Source organism: Centropristis striata, chromosome 17 (genome assembly GCF_030273125.1).
Source record: "Centropristis striata isolate RG_2023a ecotype Rhode Island chromosome 17, C.striata_1.0, whole genome shotgun sequence".
NCBI lineage: Eukaryota > Metazoa > Chordata > Actinopteri > Perciformes > Serranidae > Centropristis > Centropristis striata.
In genome coordinates this window covers 11,701,730-11,723,121 of record NC_081533.1, presented here as the reverse complement: position 1 = coordinate 11,723,121, position 21,392 = coordinate 11,701,730, and the positions used below count along the sequence as shown (strand labels likewise).

At 34.9% G+C, this 21,392-nt stretch overlaps 1 protein-coding gene across 1 annotated transcript; it reads right to left on the bottom strand.

Moving 5' to 3' along the window:
* Nucleotides 1-4,513: 4,513 nt before the first annotated feature.
* On the bottom strand, nucleotides 4,514-21,061 carry btr12 (bloodthirsty-related gene family, member 12). Its single transcript, XM_059354660.1, has 7 exons — nucleotides 20,391-21,061; nucleotides 17,331-17,522; nucleotides 17,143-17,238; nucleotides 12,513-12,746; nucleotides 8,969-9,116; nucleotides 7,549-7,575; nucleotides 4,514-6,101 (listed from the first exon to the last, which is right to left on the bottom strand). The coding sequence occupies exons 1-7, from the start codon at nucleotides 20,874-20,876 to the stop codon at nucleotides 5,563-5,565; spliced, it is 1,722 nt and encodes a 573-aa protein (XP_059210643.1). The 5' UTR covers nucleotides 20,877-21,061; the 3' UTR covers nucleotides 4,514-5,562.
* Nucleotides 21,062-21,392: the final 331 nt, after the last annotated feature.

Sequence of the window (21,392 nt, the reverse complement as noted above, 5' to 3'; positions counted from 1 at the left end):
GAAGCTGCAGCTAAATATCTGCAGCTTGTTTAATTAGTTTAAGTGCAGCTTGCATGCTGTGAAGCTTTAAATAAGTGACTTTTAGCACGAGCGGCTTGAGGCCCGACCGGATTAACATCTTTCCAAAAATATTGCTCAAGCCGCTGACCTCTGCTGCAGTAATTCTGCTCTGAAAAATCAATCTGGATTATTATGGCATTGCAAAAAACAATGCTTTAATCAAATAGAAATGTGCAGCTATGATTAAAGTCTTCTCTTGAACTTTGTTTGATTGACAACAACAGAAAAAAAGCTCAGGTAATTGCTCCTTTGCAGCCAAACTAATAAAAAAAATCAAACAACACTCCCCTGAGAGACTTGGCGTTGCACAGAGAAGCAGATGTGATGGTATAGAAATGAAAATGGAAATGGACGACAGAAAAGCAGAGATATGGGGACACTCACCAGAGAGCAGCTGCCTCGAGGCTCCGCTGTACACTGACACATGAGACACACTGCACCTCCAACCCCCCCACCAACACACACACACACCTAGGACCCAAAATACACCCCCCTCCCTCTCCTTTTAGCCTAGATACAAATTTATACCCCCTGACCCTCGCAGGAGGAACGGCTTTAACCCCTCGGGGAGCAGCAGCGGTGCAGGGGAAACAACAAAAGAAGTCCATGTTTGATAAAGTTCATCATGTTTGTCAGTGTTGATGTTTTATGGCTTTAATTGCAAGTTATTTTTAAAGCCACAATCTGTGATTTGTGTCATTTGAAATGGGATTGCATAGCTACTTTACTGTACTGTAAAGTGTTTCTTATATTTTGTCCACCTCCTGCAAATGATGTTGCATTTTTGGCTTCATTTTTAAATGGTTAATATTTCAGAATCAGATAGAAGTCATAAATTAGTGAAAAAATTAAGCCTGACACTCCCTCTATAGGGAAAGCTTCAGGTAAATAGATTTGAGGATAAAATGACCAAAGGAAGGACATAAAAGACCAAAAAAAAAGACAAATGACCAAAAAAAGGACATAAAGTGAACAAAAAAATTACATATAATGGCCAAAAAAGGACAAAGTGACCAAAAACAAAATATAAAATGACCAAAACATGACATTAAAGACCAAAAGAAGGATATAAAGTGACCAAAAAGTACTGCATGGTCACTTTATTGTATTGTAAGGTGTTTCTGTTATTTTGTCCACCTCCTGCAAATTATGTTGCATTTTTAGCTTCATTTTTCTATGGTTAATGTATAAGATCTCATAAAAGTCACAAATTAGTGAAACAATTAAGCCGGACATGATATGATATAGATTAAAAAATGTTTTTCAAAGAAATAATCACTTTCTACCTGAGGCTTCAAGTAAACAGATTTGAGGATAAAAAGCCCCCAAAAAAGAACATAAAATGACCCAAAATAAGACATAAAAGACCAGAAAAATGACAAAAAAAAAAATGAAAAAATTGTTGAACTGCAAAGTTTCCAGTTGTAAAGCCAAAACAGTGAAGGAGTCTGGTGAAAATTCTCTGTGGGTTTGTCACTTTCACATTAGACCAAAGAAAGGACATAAAAGACCAAAAAAAAAAGACAAATGACCAAAAAAGGACATAAAGTGACCAAAAAAGGACATATAATGGTCAAAAAATGACATAATGGCCAAAAAAGGTCAAAGTGACCAAAAACAATACATAAAATGACCAAAAAAGGACATAAAAGACCAAAAGAAGGATATAAAGTGACCAAAAAGTACTGCATGGTCACTTTATTGTATTGTAAGGTGTATCTTATATTTTGTCCACCTCCTGCAAATTATGTTGCATTTTGGCTCCATTTTTGTATGATTAACAATCTCATAAAAGTCACAAATTAGTGAAACAATTAAGCCGGACATGATATGATATAGATTAAAAAATGTTTTTCAAAAGAAATAATCACTTTCTACCTGAAGCTTCAAGTAAATAGATTTGAGGGTAAAAAGCCCAAAAAAGTAACATAAAATGACCCAAAATAAGACATAAAAGACCAGAAAAATGATAAAAAATGAAAAAATAAAAAATTGATGAACTGCAAAGTTTCCAGTTGTAAAGCCAAAACAATGAAGGGAGTCTGGTGAAAATTTTCTGGGGGGTTGTAGCTTTCACATTAGATGTAGTTACTTGATCGTTTGTTTGTTGATTTGTGCAGCCTTGAGGAGGAAAATCAACTCCTTTCCAGCTCAGGCCGCCTCTCCATACAAGACAAATCCCACACTTTCTTTGTGACTGATCATCTTTAATGAACAAGTTCAGGAAAAAAAGGTACAAAAGCAAAACATTTGATATTAAAAAAAATACACAGAACACACTTTCATGGTCCTGGATCCACATCAAGATTTAAAAAAAATGCCCATTTCAAACAGTATGTACAAAAACCTCTCCTTTGGTCCCCGAGACGAAGCAAGACAGACAGAGCAACTTTATATCCTTTATACTTCATTTCTACAATCTGTAAAGTCTCCAAAGCCTTAAAGTTACAGTTTAACGTAGACTTATGCTACCTATACACCAGAAGACTTTGAAAAGATTTGGAAAAGACTCCTGAAGACTATCAGCTCACACCTGCTCACATCTAAAGACAAGTGTTTAGAGTTTTTAGTCCCAGCCTAGTCTCAGACTGAGATCCTACAAAGACTGTGAATCTTGCAGGGTCACTATTTACAAGACTACAACTAGATTCTTTTAGCATTTTTTACCTACCATGCAATGTTTGTGTGTGCAGTGGTTTGTGTTGGAAAAAAAGAAAAGAAAAGAAGACGCCACAAAATGCCCCTCACAAAGCTGAAAAGGGGTTTCTGTTTTTCTGACATGAAAAGTTGACTATTTTACAGTAAAAATAGACAAGAAGAATAGATAAGGAAGAATAAAGGAAAGGAAAATTTAGAAAAGAATTCATGATATACATTTATGTCCTATTTAGTTATATTTAATTTATTTGTTTAATAAGAATAATTATACTTATCAGCTCTATCAACTTTCATTTAGTTAATCACACATTAATCATCAATTATTTATTACTTATTTATGTATACATTTATTTATACATTTTAACTGGGTCTGCTTACTATTCTTTTTACTATGAAATAGCGCCCCCAAAATCCCGCTTGTGGTCGTAAATATATTACATCTCTATATTTGTATTTAGGCTTGAGCTTACTAACATTATTGTGATGTAACTTTTTCCTGTCGAAGTGGTTTTACTGGCCGGTCTGCTCATCTATTGGTTGTTGATTGTGTTCCGTCACTGCGACTTGCGATAATATCAAACACGTTTGATATGATCGCAAACCAAAGACTAGGAAAAGACTGATATGAAACAGCGCCGATTACTACCTTACACTTAACGATCGGGATGACGGGAGCGCGCTGTGACTCCAGTAAGACTCCTAGATTTACTAAAGACTTTCAGTTTTTAGTCCGGGACTGGGGAAATCGTTTGGTGTAAGCCCAGCATTAGACAGTAAGGAAAGTGCCAGAAGTACAGCAGACCCAACTCCCTCCTTCCTTCATGTTTTAAAGATATCTGTTCATTCTATATACAGTTGGAGATCTATTGGCTACTTTTGAGTAACTAAACTGTGAATAAATTCCTGTGTGATGTATAATCAGTCAATATATCCATGTTTCTATTGCATTTAATGTAATTGCATTGAAATTAGAGCCTGACTGGTTCATTTCTATCAGTGTATATGTATATGCTGATATGCACCAACATTATTTATTTTAATTTTTTTTAGATCATATAATATAGAAAATGATGCTTGGGTTGATTTGGAAAATGTTCATTTTATTTTATTTTATTTATTGTTTTCATTTTGAATGTTCAGTTATTCAATAATACTCAACTTACAGTATTGATGTTTATTAAGCTTGTTTTTCTTAGTTTTATTTCTCAAATTGGTGGACTATATATATGCCTATAATGTATAATAATAAAGGTTTCTAAAAATACATTTAAAAAAAAATTTGTATCGTAATTTATTGATTGATACTTTTGTTTTTTAATTTGTTATATTTTCCTTAGTTTTCATTTCTAGAATTGCTGGACAATATAATAGACATATACCTATGATAAGGTATAATCATTTAAAATATTCTTTAATAATGTTACTTGCTTAACAAAGCTTTTTTCTGAATACTTTTGCATAGTCATATTGGTGCAAAATCAACATATTATAAACATTTTTCCTCATGGGCAGTAATTGAGTTAACAATACAGTACTGATGTTTATTTAGCTTTTTATTTTATTTTTATTTGTTCTTAATTTTCTTAATTTGTATTCATAGAATTGGGTTCTTTAATGAATTTAATTTTTCTTAAAAAGCAGCCTTTTATATGTTTGCATAGTCATATTGGTGCAAAATCCACATAAAAATTATAAATAAACATTTTTATTTGTATTTATTGTTTTGTATTTAAACATACAGTATCAATGTTTATTTAGCGATTTATTTTATTTTTATTTGTGCTTTATTATTTTTAAAATTGCATTTATAGAATTGAGTGACAATATAATAGATTGTATTAATAACAAAATATAGTGTTAAATATTCTTCAATAAAGTTCTTTTTCAACCTTTGCAAAGTCATATTGGTGCAAAATCTACATAAAAAAAGGTCTATTTTCATTCCTCTGCGAAATATCATACCATATAGCATATCATCATCAGTTAATTTGTCCCCTCTATCTTTTATCCCATACTGGTCAGGTTTTAGTTGTAGCAGTGACTCTGTATTGAGCCACATTCAGAGCATATTCATATATACATTCAGAGTTATATTATCCCTCTATGGTATGGTGTTGCCCTCAGGCAACAAACCCATTTTTGCCTGTCAAATTTCTACAATGCATCTTTTTGAGTTTTGCATTACTTTAAAAAAGAGGGAAGAGTATTATGAACCAATAGCAATGCTTTAATTTGTCACATGACCTCCAGGAGGCCATATTGAAACACTTTTTTGCAGACTTTTCCCAAAGGAAACAGCTTTGCCATTTTGTGCCACAAACAGCTCTCAAAACGTAATTTCCTGGTCCTTTTCCATCTGGAAAAAAATACATTCCTACTAATAGGTGAGTAAACCTTCATTTTTGATAGTTTCATGCGATTTATTTTCTAATTAAATAATGAAAACTTGTTAAATGCAACTGTTGCCCTGAGCTAATAGATATATTGAGATATATTTGATGTTGGTTGCAGTAAAGTAAAGTTCAGGCTATTACTATAGTCTACCATAGTCTACTATTATAGTGAACTTTGCATGTCTTATTTGCTTATAACTTCCACACATGGCAACAGGCAACAAACCATAGAATATATATAAAAACACTCCAACCATTTTTTTCCTAACTGGCATCATAATGCGTACCATAGAGGGATAAAGCTGTTTGATAAAGTGCTTCGCAAACTGGAAAAACTGTCTTAAAGTTGGTTCACTGAGAAGTAAAAACAAGACCAAGTATTTGCACCTTGCACCAAACTTTCCTTGACCTAAACCCGACCGACTCGCTGGCTTCTGATTGGCTGTCGGCCTCAGGTCTGTTTAACTGGAGTGATAACGAGAGGAGAGCAGTTCTTCCCCTCCTGGCTGAGGCAGGGGCTGAAGATCGGGTACAGAGCCTCGTTGAACGTGTCGACGAAGGTGTAGAGATGCAGACGCGACTTCACGTCGTAGAAAGAGATCTGGCCTCCTTCGTAATCCAGGAAGACTCCCACTTTACTGGGCTGGGCCGGCAGCTGGAGAGGCAGGCGGGACGCCGCCAGAGCCTTCACCTCCATGTTCTTCAGCCACAGGCACCAGTACCGCCCCTCCGGACTCAGCTTGATCTCGCCCTTGCGGCGGGCCGAGGCGCTGGCCACGCCCAGCGTCCAGGCCGTCTTGCGGGTGACGTCCACCTCCCAGTAGTGGCGCCCGGAGTTGAGACCCTCTCGGCCCAGGACGAAGAGGGCGGGGCTGAAGCGTTTGGGGCCCTCGGAGTGGGAGGTCTTACGCTCTTCGTATCTCACCTGGCGGCCATCGTCGGACACGACCAGGTGCTTCTGGGCCGTGGCCGGGTCCAAAATCACCTCGCCTGGACAGAACCGATCAAAGCAGGAAATGAGATCATTAGAAAATGACAGATTTTCACCATAGGTGTTCTATGCCTGAAGATGTCTGCTCGATACAACAGTGAAAAGACATTGTTTGCATAAGGACTACGCTGAGAAAAAGGAAACGTTAAAAAAAATCATTTAAAAAAATCATCCATTTAAAAAATCATCAAAAATAATTATAAAAAAAAATCAAAGAAATCATATTTTTTTAATTGTAGGAAAATCATAAAAAAAACAAAAAGAAATGGTAAAAAAATGTTTGTATAAAAATAGTGCAATATTTAAAAAAAAAATGTTTAAAAAATTTTACAATTTTTTTTTACAAAAATCTTATCAAAATCTTACAAAAATAGTAAAAAAAACAATATGAAATGTACTTTTTATTTTATTTTTGACAAGCAATTGAATAATAATGTAAAAAATAAAAAAATCTAAAATAAACAACAAAAAATGGTGAAAAGTCTGGCAGGACAAAACGCCTACCCCCAAATAACTGTAAACAACCTTAAGTTATTTTACAGATAATTTATTTTAGAATACAGAAATACAGATAATATACAGTAAATATCTGTATTAATTATTTTTAATTTTTTTTACGATTTCTTTTTCATTAAAATATGTGTAGTTTTTTATCTTTTACATAGATTTCCCTGTACTTTATTACATTCAAGACCATAAACTATACTGTAAGAAAAATAAACATCTTAAAAAATGATAAAAAGCCTGGCAAAAAAAGTTATTTTACAGGTAATTTCTTTTAAAATATTAAATACTAAAACTAATATACAGTAAATATCTGTATACATTTCTTTTTCAACTTTAAAACGATAGTAAGTGTAAATTTTACGATAAGAAAACTAAAAGTTGCCTTAATTTTGCATTTAAGGTTTATTTTAAAAAATTGTACATAGAATTTGCTGTAATTTAACATTCAATTAACCATTAAACAATTTAATAATATAATATCTATTGTTGGAAAGATCAAATTTACAGATTCCTACTTCCATTTTATATTTAATATTTGCAATAAAAGTAATATAGCTTTTTTTTTTTATGGCATTTTGCACTTAATGTGGGAAACACAACAAAAACATTGTTAAAATAATACAGTACATTTCTGAACAAATAAAAATACAGTTTTTTTCCTTTTACAGTGTAGTTCCAGTACTTTTTATTTGAAGATTTGGACCCAGACTGTATGATTCCCACAATTATTCTATAATTATTTCTGCAAAATTGTGAGGTGTGGGCTGGTCTGTGTTTTGAAGAAGGGATGCCATCTGGTGGACAATGTGAAGAACTGACCATTAACTTTCAGCTGCACTAACCAAGATTGTTACAAACTTGTCTTGTAAAAATCAAAGACTGCCTCGAAGAAAGGAAGCGTGAGAGGAAGCGAAGCTGACAATTTAAAGTCTTACTCACTTGAATAGTTCTGCACCTTCCGGAGCTCTGAGAGAGACATAAGAGAGAAATAAAAGAGAAGTGAGTCAGCAAGTCATTCAGCTAAACAGTCAAAGTCAAAGCAGATGGCACGTGTGGGTGGTAAACATGTCGATCTCATCCAGAGCTGTAAATGCTCGGAGCATGTGCTGCTGTCAGTCAGCTCTCCGCTGAGTCCAAGTGGGTGAACCGTGGCGTCAACACTATCTCCATCTGTCCCACCAGCTTGTATGTGTGAACGTGTGAGTGTGGTGGGGGCCGGGGGGGTCGAGGGGGCCGGGGGGGGGTCTGGTGCAATGATGAGTCACATTTCTATTTCAAAGTGCTCGTACAGTGGCCTACATATATGTTCTGGATTTTGCACAGGAAGTGTGTTTGGTGTCAGACAAGGATTGGTTTTACTGTAACTTTGCAGCAAATAGCACCAAAAGAGTACCGTAAGTTATTTTACAGATCCTTTATTGGTAACGCTTTATAATAAGGTCCTTAATAACCGTTAATTAACAAGTAATAAGCCATTGTTCTCGCTTTAGATCCGGTAGTTGCAAAAAGCATAGTTAACTTATAGTTAACTTATAATAGATGAGCAATAAAGTATATTTTAATATCAATAAGCAAACAAAATAATTAATAAAGGCATGGCAAAGACATAATGGGTGGGTCATGGGTGTTTGTAATGCTATTATGAACAATTATATGATACTCATGAGGCTTTTATTAATGTTCTTAAGCATTTGCAAACTGTTTACAAGTTTCTTATTAGTGCTTATAACTTTCTTATAGCCTGCTATTAGCTGTATTATAATGCCATTATTAACACTTATATAAGCTTATAAACACACAATAATGTTAATAAGCATCTTGTAAGGACTTACAAGGGCCTTATTACTTGTTAATTAATGGTTATTACAAGGACCTTAATATAAAGCATTACCCATTTATTTTACCCTTAGCAGGGCACTGAAATACTTGCAAATTCCAAATTTCAAGGGCAAGGTAGGAGAAAAAAAATAAAGAGAGGAGGAAATAAATTAAATATGCACTTCTAGAGAAAAGTTGAAATAATAAGAAAAAAGTTGAAATGCCCAGAATAAAGTCGAAATACAATGTTGAGAAAAAAGTCAAAATGACGGGAATAAAGTCAACTTTTTGAGTGAAGTTGAGGTAAAGTAGATTGCATGCTGCAACCTGATTTCCCTCAATATATGTATAAAAAAAATCACATAAATTACATGAAAGCAGATTTTCCCCAAAAAATGTTAAATTAAATTAAATCACTATGATGATAAATTCCTGTTGATTTTCTTTGTTGACACAGTGAATAAAAAATGTGATGTCATAATAATAGATAACCTTTTACAAATGAATGTTATGGTAACAGAGTGGGAATTCCTGTGCTCACCTTTCCCGTACAGTCTCTTGAGCTCCTCCTGGAACTTGTCCATGAGGCTGCTGACGGAGGAGCGGATGGTTCCCAGGTAGAGGTCGGTGTTGATGCTGACAGCCGACCAATCGGTGGGCTCGGGAGGGGGGGACAGTGTGGACAGGTGCTACAGGAAACAGAAGAGAAAAAAGGTCATGCACGGTAGGAAATGAGAGCAATTAAAGTGCAATTATCCCTCAGGGGAAGTAATGTCTTTGCAGTGAAGAGAACACACTAAATATGATGGTTTACAGCGTTATGGTGTGAGGAGTGGTGGACTCAGACTGTTTGAAGGGCAGGGGGCGAAAAATATAAAAATATAAAAGGCACATTCTGCACAACATGGAGCCCCACCAGTGTGCAAAAAGCTGTGATGCATCATGTTTGATAAAATAGTCCTCATCCTTGATTTAGATTAGCATTAAGCTAAAAGGAGATCCAGATCAAAGTAATTATTGATATGGTACTGACAATTAAAACCATTAAACCGGACCATCTAGGGGGGTGCCCTAGGACAACTTTATTTTTATTAAGAGAACAAAAAGAGGTCAAGCAACTTAAACAGAAAATAAGGTAAATAATCAAAAAAATAAAGAGTAGATATTTACAACACCAGTTGTTGTTAACATTGATTTCTGATAGTTAATCAGAAGTAGGAGGAGGGTTATTGAGTGGCCGTACATGTATGCTGATAAGGAAATAAGCAGACAGACAGACAGACAGACAGATGGGGGAATTTTATGTAAATGCTATAGATGTGTATGTGTGTGTGTGTGTGTGTGTGTGTGTGTGTGTGAGTGTGTGTGTGTACTTTGTATTTGTAAGTGTTTGTATATATGTGTGGATATTTCAGGGGGGAAAAAAGAGATGTGTTGCAAAGTTCTGTGGAATTGGGATCAGGCATTTGTAGAGGTGAATTTTTGAATAAATGTAGACCAAGTTTTGTTGAATCAGGGTATATTGTGATTAATTGATGCTGACATGTTTTCCATCGAGATTTGGTCTATTAACATATTCTTCCAGTCTGTACATGCGTACAAATTTGTACATTTTTTAAAGTAAAATGCATTAATCTTGTGCACCTTGAGAGCTAAATGAAAGCAAACACCTCACATAACATTTTTCACAATTGGGTGATACCGTATCATAGAATATTTATTGATATCCTACTGTGTCAATTTTAACTGCTGTTAACATGCTTTCCACTAGCCAGCCAGTGTCTGTGCCAGTGCTACGGGGGTCTGGGGGCATGTCCCTCCGGAGAATTTTTTTCCCATAAAAGCCCAAATTTGGTGGCCTCTAAAACAATCTGATGCCCCTATCCCGTCATATACACTGATCTTGATCATTGCATATTTTTCAGAATTATTTAAAGGAGAATGAGGGTTGTTTTATGTTTATATTTTAACACACTGTGCTATAATTTTGAAAGCTGCATGTGTTAAACGACAGGAAGCAATAGTAGCTTTTTGTGATTAACTCTATGGAGTCTTGGGCTATTTTGTCGATTTTTGAATCCTTTTCAAGTCTTTTTGTGTCTTTTTTGGTCATTTTGTGTCTTTTTGTGTCTTTTTTTTGGTCATTTTGTCTTCTCATTTCGTGTCCTTTTTTTTGTGTCTTTTTGTGTTTTGTCTTTTTGGTCATTTTGTCTTTTTTAGTCATTTTTTGTCTATTTGGTCAAATTTTTTTTTTTAGTCCTTTAGTCCAACATAAAATGTGATTTTGAATCTTTTTTTATTTTCAAAACACTATCTTGCTCAATAAAGAATTTGAAATGTTTCAAATGTGAACAAAGGTTGCAAATATAACATATAAGAGGGTTACATCCAGTTCTATCATTTGATACTAAATATATTTGAGCTTGTCTCCAGTTTTACTTGGTATATGATCATCAAACTGAAACTGGCCTCATGGAGTTTACAGCCAGAACTTTAGAGGTAAATTTACAGTAGGGCTCCACGCTGCTTCGTTTTCTAGTCTGGATGTCATGAAGAAGTCATGCTTTAGTGCTTTTGGAGACTCCAGAGGGTTAAAACAACTTTTATTGTTAGCTAATGTTAGCTCGTGGCTACCAAACGGTATGTGTGTTTGGATAATCTCTGTCCGCCACTGGGTGAAAGAAAGATTGACAGTATGCAGATTTATCTCTATAAAAGCATCAAAAGACTTCCAGATACACTCCTGTGGCTGCACGCCTTTGCTTCTCCCCATACTATCTAGAAAAAAAACTTCAAAGACGTCTTTCATGAAAGAAAAATCAACATTTTATCTACATAAACAGTCCAGGGTAAATGCACAAGGGGGAACTTCCACAACAGCTGGCTCTGTTCATGGAGGCTTTTGATGTTGTGTTACAAATCTCCTATCAACTGCAGCTGGTGCAGCCACGGAGCTCTGCTGGATAATTGGCTGTGTGGATTTTATTTGAATAGATACTGACAATAATAAGAGATATGTTAAAGATTATATATATTCCTCCAGGCTGCTTGGTAAGATTATTAATAACAATATAAAGTCTGTTGAGGTGGACATCTTTTATTGAAATTGGAGCATCAGCAGCTGCAGCTATGTCTATCATTTTAACTAATTGGCTCCCTTGCTGTCCTAAATGCATATTAAGTGTTTGTGTATGTAGGCTACACTCTGGAAAAATGACTAATGAAGTGATACTTAATATGCCGGCATGCATTTTTAAAAATTGCAGTTGGAGTCTGGTCTTGATTTCAAATACTGATCATTAATAGTAATGGAGCAGAAATGGATGAGCTGCACCAAAAGCTTCAGAAAAGCAAGCAACAAATAAGCTGCAACCTACAAGTGAAGCCACGTACCCTTTAACCTGCATTCCTTCCAATGGCCAGCAGGGGGTGACTGGTTGTAAACAAAGAAATTAGATTGTATAGAATCTATGAGAAATCGACCATACTTCTCAGTTGATTTATTATCTCGGGAAACATTTTCTTAATGACTTTATGGTCTAAATCGCTTGTTTCAAGTCTTCTTCAATACAGCATGTTGTTCATTTACTAAATTATGATCCTATTTAGAGTAACAATAACTATAAAGCAGGGGAGGTTTTAGGGCGTGGCTAGTCACTATCACTGCCCACTCTGTGGATTACAAATTTGGGAATATCTTAATCTTATTGTGACGTAAATCCTGTATGTTAGAAAATATGTACAGGTGTTGAAATTGCTCTTTAGGTCATGGTCCTGGGCTGTAGCCTGTCATTGTAAATCCCGTATGATGTATAATAGAAGAAGTCTACAGGTTTTGATATTGTTCTTTAGGTCGTGATCCTAGACTGTATGCTCTGTGTTAATCCTATGTAATGTATGTTAGAAGATACATACAGGTGTTTATTGTCCATCAAATTGTGACCCTAGACTGTAGCCTGTCAGTGTGAATCCTGTACAAGATGCAGGTGTTTCCAACAGACTTATAGCCTCAACATAATGTTATGTTAGTCATGTTGTTCCGAGTCTGTACCGAGTACTTTATGTCATTTTAAAGTCTGTGCTACCTGCAGGAAGACAACTTTGTCCTGTGTCTGTGCGTAGGCCTCCAGCTCGTTGCTCCTCCTCCTCAGTTGGCTCAGTTCGTTCTCCAAACCTCTGGCCAGTTCCTGAGCGTGACGCTCAGCCTCGCGTTGCCTCGTGGCGATCAGCTCCACCAGCTCCGCCTGACTCTGCTCCACCATGCGCTGCAGCTCCGCGAACACCTGCCAGCTCTCCTCCAGCTCCCTCTGAGAGCTGGCCTGCAACGGAGTGGACATAGTTTAGAGGAATGTTCAGAACCGCCGTTAGTCAAGTTCAAATTCAAGTAAAAATCAAGTCAATAATGCCTTCTGTGGCTCTGAAGAAGCTTTATAACAGTCTGAGAAAAAAATCCTGATGTCTATGAAGAATGGAAGCTGCTAAAATCAAAAGTAAATAAATACATTGTTAAATAAATAAAAAAAAATGAAAAATACATTTAAAAGAATTTTGAATAAAACTGAAAAATAAAATTAACATAAATCGATAAAGAAAGAAAGAAAATATAATAGTCAATAAATAGGGGAGTTAATACAAAGGTATACAAAATATTTAGGGCAGGTATATCAATTCATGTCACATTTTATCAATTAATTAATTTTGGCATTTGTTTTTAATATTATTTTTGGCAAATATATTGATATATTAGTTCACTTATCAAGTCACTTTTTTATCTACTTTTTTAATTTAGTCGAGTAGATTTTTGGCAGATTCCTTCTTCCATATTTATCAGGCAAAGAGGATTTAAAGAAAATAATCTATTAGTTGCATTATGGGAAACGTAGGATTGAGAAAAGCATAATTTGCTTTGATTTTGTAATTATTATTTAAAGTCGAAATCAGTTCCACACTTTTCCTGAATGAACTTACTAGGGAAATACTCAATCTTACCTTGTCTTACAATTTTCGACTTTATTCTAACATTTCTATTTGTTGTTTCCCATTATTAAGCTGATACCACTTTAAATAATATTTCGGTGTGTTTATATATCTCCTAATTATTTTATGTCTTATTATGTATACACAACTTTGAATGCCATGCTGTCGAGGGTGTGATACAAATAGACTAGCCTCGCCTTAAAACAGCTACATTGTTTCCATATCTGTGGCTGCCAGGGTTAGGCTGAAAATAAAACATTAGAACTAATTAGAGTCTAACAAACGTGTGAAATGCCGCCGTTTTTAGTAATCACAGCTCTTTAATGCGTCTGCTGTCTACTGCCTGTAAAACTGGACCAACCGGTTACGTCTTTTTCATGCCAAGTGGGAAAAACACCAAAAGTTTCGTTTCATTAACCTACACAGGTTTCTATATTAGTCTCCAATCGTCTGTTATGTTTTTATTCTCCAATAAAGAAAACTACACAGTGTTTAAAGCTTGTAAAAACGTCATGTTTTCAGCTTCATCTCCAAGTCCAAATCAGTAGCATGCACATGTGTGTTTGTACAGTAAACACACACACACACTGACATCCTGATATGGTAACTTAATTCTCATTGTATTTTTAAAAAAAAGCAGATGAATATGTCAGCATGCCAAGAAACAAGAGCAGCACTGAACCTTAAAAAAATGACTGTTATGGAACTATCGTTTTTAAATTCCTTGCATTTATATGAACAAAAGCAGTTTAAATCCTCCTTTTTTTAAACTCTCTTACTCTAATACTTACTCTATTGCTCTGTTTAATAATAACATCTTGAATTTATGTAGCGCCTTTCAAAATACCCAAGGACGCTTTACATGAGTCACAAAGGACAAAATTAATAAAGAAATAGAAATAAAGACATAAAAGAAATATAAATAAAAAATGAAATAAATATGAAATTGAAACAGAGAAATAGAAAGAAAATAAATACAATATATTTTTTTACAGTATTATTAAGATACTTAATGGTCTTGAATGTTAAATTACAGTGAATTTTATGTAAAAACACCCCAAAAAATACACATCATATTGCTGTATGCAAATTTAAGGAAGCGTTCTGTTTACTTACAAATTTTTTTTAAATTGAACTTTAAAAAGTAAACCAGGTAAAAACAAGGTAAAAAGTGTGGCAGCAAAAGTCGCCAAACGAAAAAAAAAACAGATGTATATTTTAAAAATACTGATATTTAATGTAGGCTAGAAACTATCTGTAAAATAAGTTATGGCTGTTTTCTGTTCTTTGTGCGTTTTGACTTTTACCGTCTTTTTTAGAAATAAAGAAATGAGACATAAATGAAAAAGAAATAAATATAAATGAGAAATAAAGTAATAAAAGAGATAAAAAAATTGAAATAATGAAAAAGAAATAACATAAATCATCATAGATTAATTTTGAAAGCAGTTTAATCCCTCTTTTTAAAACTCTCTTACTCTTGAGGTAAGTGTTGATGTCATGAGGCTGAAAACAGGGTGTGGGAAAAGTAAATGTGTATCCTGGTCCTACCGGTTGGACGGCCTCAGACATGGATCTGAGACTGTACGTGAGACAAAAACAAGCTGCGTTCACTACACAGAACAAGAGAGACGTGGTGGCCGACGTCCTGGTGAAACCAACCTGGTCTCACAGAAATCCGTGAAATAGCCACGGATTTCGCTTAACTCAAACTCCGTGGAATAGCCACGGAATCGCTCAAATTTCTGTGAAACTGACACGGATTTCGCTACAATGCAAGTTAATGACAGTCATATCCCGTGGATATTGGTTTGTTCCAAGTCACGTGACTTTCAAGGTCCCAGCGGTCAGAACAAAAACCATGGCGGACAGTTCTCTCATTTTTAGTGAAAAATCTATATTTTGACTTAGTTTCTGCATAAAAATGGATTTTGATCATAAATATATGTTTTATTTTCTAATTATTTACTCAGTGAATGTACATCATCACTTTGTATGTTGGAATAGCCACGGGATATGACTATGTCATTAACTTGCATTGTAGCCAAATCCGTTTCAGTTTCACGGAAATTTGAGCGAATCCGTGGCTATTCCACGGATTTTGAGTTAAGCGAAATCCGTGGCTATTTCACGGATTTCTGTGAGATCATGTTGGATGAAACGTGTTGCAGGTTTACTAGTTAAATCTACAGCTTGGTCTGTGACTATCAGCCTTTTGGTAACAGCCTGCTCACGTTTTTCTGTGTGCTCGCCTGGATCAGAGCGCTGCTTGAAGTGCAAATAAAGCTTTACCCTGCTACATTAGAGACGCCTGGGCAAATATTTAACATTCAGTAATGCACATGAATGAAAGTACAGCAGCATACGGCCACGATCAACAGACAAAACATGCGACTTGCATGTTTAGAACGGCACAAAGTACTCTGCTATCAGGGTTATCAATCGCTCTTACACAACATCTAGACTCCTTTCATCTGTTATCTTTTTCTCTGATGTGTGTTAATCTTCCGCTGTTGAGATTTTGTTCAGGTGTACTGTACTTTTGTGCACAAATATATAGATATAGTGGAATATCGGCCGTGCAAAGTTGCTGTTAAAATCAATATAAAAATTACTAGAAAAAGACTAGAAGTGTTTTTATAACACACGTATTATAGAATGGACTTAATGTAAATAATAAATAATAATGTAAATAATGTAAATAATAAAATCAACATATAATGTTTCATATTGTGAACTGTGACACGTCTTTAATTTAACAAAAATTAAACTTCACCAAACAATTTAGATATAAGTTTCTGAGAGATTTATAGAAAAAACAGTCATCAGGTTCGATCTTTTACCTTCAAATGTAATAATTATCTTTTATTTTGAAATTAAAAGCCAGATGCAAGCTGTTCCTCTTTGTTTGACAGTTTGTCGTTACACATTTAATCCATAAATCTTTTAGGATATCATTTATTTATTTGTACATTTCTTTATTTTAATGTTTTTATACAATTCTATATGTGGATTTAATGTAATGGGAGCTACTGTGCACTGGGAAAAAAACATTTCCAGAGATTTACTATATTATTTTACTGGATTTTTCTTGTTTTTTCTACATTAACTGCGAATGCCATAGAACAGGTAAATTACTTTTATTACAAATATTAGCCGTAAAATAAAAGTTGAAATCTGTAATTTTTTAAAGATTTTTTTTTACAGTATTATTAAGATACTTAATGGTCTTGAATGTTAAATTAAAGTGAATTTTGTGTAAAAAGTACCCCCAAAAAATACACATCATATTGCTGTAGGCAAATTTATGGAAGCATTCTGTTTACTTACAAAAAATGTTAAATTGAACTTTAAAAAAATGTATTTTTTAAAAAAAGTGAAATAAAAAGAGTTATAAAGTGTGGCAGCAAAAGTCGCCAAACGGAAAAAAACCCAGATGTATATCTTAAAAAATACTGATATTTAATGTAGGCTAGAAACTGTCTGTAAAATAAGTTGTGGCTGTTTTCTGTTCTTTGTGTGTTTTGACTTTTACCGTCTTTTTTACTATTTATTTTTACAGTGTTTAGTTATCTTCACAAAAAACGTGTAACTCCCACGGGTCTTATACTTTAAAGAGTTGAAATTTGACACCAAAACTGTCCAGCCTGCCATGATTTGTTCACTTATCTCTAATAACAACAAGGCGTCCCAGGTGAGATCTGGTTTCTGTCTCCTCTCGGCCCTCAGCAGACTCACCTTGATGACCTTGATGGATTGTTTGATCTCCTCCAGTTTCTTGGCTCTCTCCTTGATCAAATGTTTGAGCTCCGACCTCTTCTTACCCAGATTACTCTGCAGGAGACAATAACAAAGGGCTGAGGCTCAGTGGAACAGATCTTAACACAGCTCTTAGTGCCGACCCAGGGACGGGCCTCTCAGCTCACCATCTTCTTCTTCCACTCGTGGTCGGTGGAGACGATGTCGTGAGACTTGTGCGAGGCCTCGGCGCACGCCGTGCAGATGCAGGTGTGGTCGGTGCGGCAGTAGACCTCCAGGAGACGCTCGTGTTTCTTGCAGATCTTCTCCTCCAGGTGGAAAGTGGGCTCGATCAGACGGTGAGATATCAGAGACTTCACCTGGGAGGGAAGAGAGCCGTTAGACAAGGAATAAAATCTACCCACTGAACAGGAATCTTAAACATCAGTACTTTGGCTTTCAGTCGCTGGTTATTTAAACTAGAGGTGGGAATCACCCAGGATACGATTTTATCCCGATACTTGAGTCACAATACGATATTATTGCGATTTTAAGCATTTTGCGATATGTTGAGTATTGCGATACCCATTCTTGACACTGACAAAATAATTGACTCATGATTGCAGCATTAGTGTCAGGAACTTCTGTTGGTAACCAGTGGAGTCGCCCCCTGCTGGCCATTTGAAATAATGCAGATTTATTGCATTAGTTTCAGGCCAATAAGTTGCTGCTTGAAAGTAGTGTAACAACTAGAGGTGTGAATCAGCAGAGGCCCCACGATACGATTTTATCTCGATACTTGAGTCACGATACGATATTATTGCAATTTAAGCATTTTGCGATATGAGTATTGCGATACAATATATTGCGATTTAACTGTTTAACTGCAGTTTGTGTCCCAAAAAATTTAAATTCAATCAAGAATTGTTTTGTCATTTAAAAGAAAATTCTCAGTCTATTCATCTCACTTCAGTCTTTTTATTTCTCCACAATGAGAGTCAAACCCACAGACTGACCAACAAAGTATTCAGTCAAACTGAACTGAACTGATATCAAACATGTTTGGATGACAACAACTGCAGCATTTTATCAAACTTTCCTCAACTTTCACTGCTGTCAATTTTTTTTGAATGAAACATAAAAAAAGCTGAACTTTGCAGCGATATCCTGACACACAGGATAGTTTCCCTTGATCTTTTAGTTTCGTATGATACCAGTATCTCCAGTATATTCCTATAATAATAATAATAATAATAATAATAATAATAATATTAATGCGCAAAATATCACGATACTATGCTGTATCGATTTTCTAATTAATTCTCTAATTTAAACTGGGATGATCGTTTTCTAAATTCTGAAATTTTCAGTCGTATTTGGTGTTTAATAATTTAATTTAATATTTTAATTTATTTATATGAAGCCTTTCAAAAAACCCAAGAACGCTTTACATGAGTCACAAAGGACAAAATAAATAAATAAACAGAAATAAAAATTGAAATACATATGAAATTGAAACAGAGAAATAGAAATATGAAATAGAAATAAAATAAATAAGAAAAATAAACAGAAATAAGACATGAATTAAAAATGAATGAATAGAAATAACAACTTATCATAATTTAAGTTTAAATGATAACACTAAAAACACAGTATCACTGTAACATTTAACATTAAATGTTCAAACAACCATTTCAGTTCATTATTCTAAACTCAAACAGCACAAAAATGAATGAAATGCAAAATAAAATAATTTAAAAATGTAATACAATTATTATCATTTATATTTTATATGTATTGTATTATAACACAATGTAATAAAAAAAATGTAACATTTATAAATCAAATCTCAGCTGCTTCAGACTTGTGAGACAGGATTACAATGAGTTTAAAATAGTTTGCTTTTAGTCAATTTAGGGATTCCTTTAGGGATTTTGCATCATTTTTGGTCAAATTTAAACTTTGGGATTATCTTGCATGCATTTTTCGCCTTTTATTTTAATGGTTGTGCATCAGATTTGAGTCATTTTGCCTCTGTTCTTAGTGGTTTTGCATGTCTTTCTAATTGTTTTGTGGTTGTTTTGCATCTCTGTCGTTTTTTTTAATCCCTAGTCTATTTGAAATAATTTTGCATTTGTTTTTCTTTGCAAACTTCTGTGATTTGTGAATGTATTTTCTTCTTTCTATTTAAATGTTTTAAGCCTTCTGTGGACAGGAGCACTCCATTACCATCAACACGGTGCAAGTAGTCCATGTGCATAAAACAACTAATTTTCCCGTCACATTATGATCCTTGACCGTAGCCTGTCAGTGCAAATCCTGGACAAGACGTTTCCAATGACGTTTTTTTAGTCATTTCACAGCTTTTGTGATTTATTTGCATCTATCTAAGTAATGTTATATGTTTTTGTGATTGATTTTAATGAATTTATTATTATTTTACAGCTTTTGGGATTTATTTAGATTTATTTAGATCGATTAGTCATAAGACATCTTTTTTTCTGACTTATTTGCATCTATTTTATTAATTTCACAGCTTTTTGTGATTTATTTACATTTATTTTTGTCATTACACAGCTTTTGTGATTTATTTGCATCTATCGTCTTTAAGGTTTTATTTATGTCTATTTTCATCATCTAACTTCTTTTTTTCTGACTTATTTGCATCTATTTCAGTCATTTCACAGATTTTTGTGATTTATTTACATCTATTTTAGTTATTTCACAGCTTTTTGTAATTTATTTGCATCTATTTGTAGTCATTTCACTTTTTTTTCTAACTTATTTGCATCTATTTTAGTCATTTTACATCTTTTTGTGATTTATTTGCATATATTTTAAGTCATTTCACAGCTTTTTTAATGTATTTGCATTCATATCTTATAATTTAACATATTTTTTCTGATTTATTTGCATTTTTAAAGTCATTTCACAGCTTTTTTTATTTATTTGCTCATTTTACAGCTTTTTGTGACTAATTTTGAATCTTGATTTATTTGCATCTATTTTTATTAATTTATTCTTTTTGTGATGGTTTTTCAATCATTTTGTTTGTCTGTGATATTAAATGAAAACTTTTTGAGGTGAACCACTGACTACAGTCTCACTGCAGGTTTAAAGGCCACTGTTGTTACTTTGGCCCTCGAGTGAGGTCATAAAGAGAAAAAACAAAAACAAAAAGGCATTACTAAGAAAAAAAGACAAATATTTTTTGAATGTAATATTCCCAAAGAAGACCGACGCTGTACCTTTTTATGGTGCCTGAGGTGAGTCTCACAGAAGGATCCTTGACAGTTCACACAGGACTTGAGCGCCTTCACCTTCCTCCCGATGCAGGCGTCACAGGGGACCTCCCCGGCCCGGGCGAACTCCCCGTTGTCGGTGCCAGGGGAGCTCCCGCGGCCCGTATCTGAGCTCAGGTTGAGCGTGGATCCCCGAGAGGAGCCCCCCCCGGTCCCCCCGTCCACCGCCGCAGCTCCTCCGGCCTGCATCAGCCCCTGGAACTGGGACGAGATCTCGGCCAGGACCCTGTTGACGCTCATCTCGGGTTTTTTGGAGTAGCTCTTCTTGCACATGGGGCAGAGGAACTTCTTGCTGTGGTTCCAGTAGCCCTGCAGGCAGGCCTTGCAGAAGCTGTGGCCGCAGGGAGTGGAGACGGGCTCCACGAACACCTCCAGACAGATGGAGCAGCTGAACTGGTCCTCAGAGAGGACGCGGCCTCCCGGAGAGTTCATGCCTGGGAGGAGAGAGATACAGATTAAAACCAGTCTTACTGGAAAAAAAGATTTTTTTTCTATATAAATTCTACAACAAAATACGAATTCAGTGCTTTTACTTTAACCCTTTGATGCACAACATGGGTCTAAAGCATGGGTCTCAAACTCGCGGCCCGCGGGCCAATTGCGGCCCTCGTCACGATATTTTGTGGCCCCCACCTTGATATGAAAATTTAATGTGAGTTTTTACACACTTTACTGTGTTGTGTGTGGAAGGTCCCTTTTATTACTTTTTTGGGTAATTTTGTCTTTTTTAATAATTTTGTTTCTTTTTTGGTAATTGTGTGTCTTTTTTAAATAATTTTGTGACTCTTTTTAGTAATTTATTTTTTTTTTTCTGTCATTTTGTGTCTTTTTGGTCATTTTGTGTCTTTTTAACGTAATTTTTTAACGTAATGTAGTGTTTTTTCAGTCATTTTGTCTTTTTTTGTAATTTTGTGTCTTTTTTTGGTCATTTTGATACTGCCTCCAGCG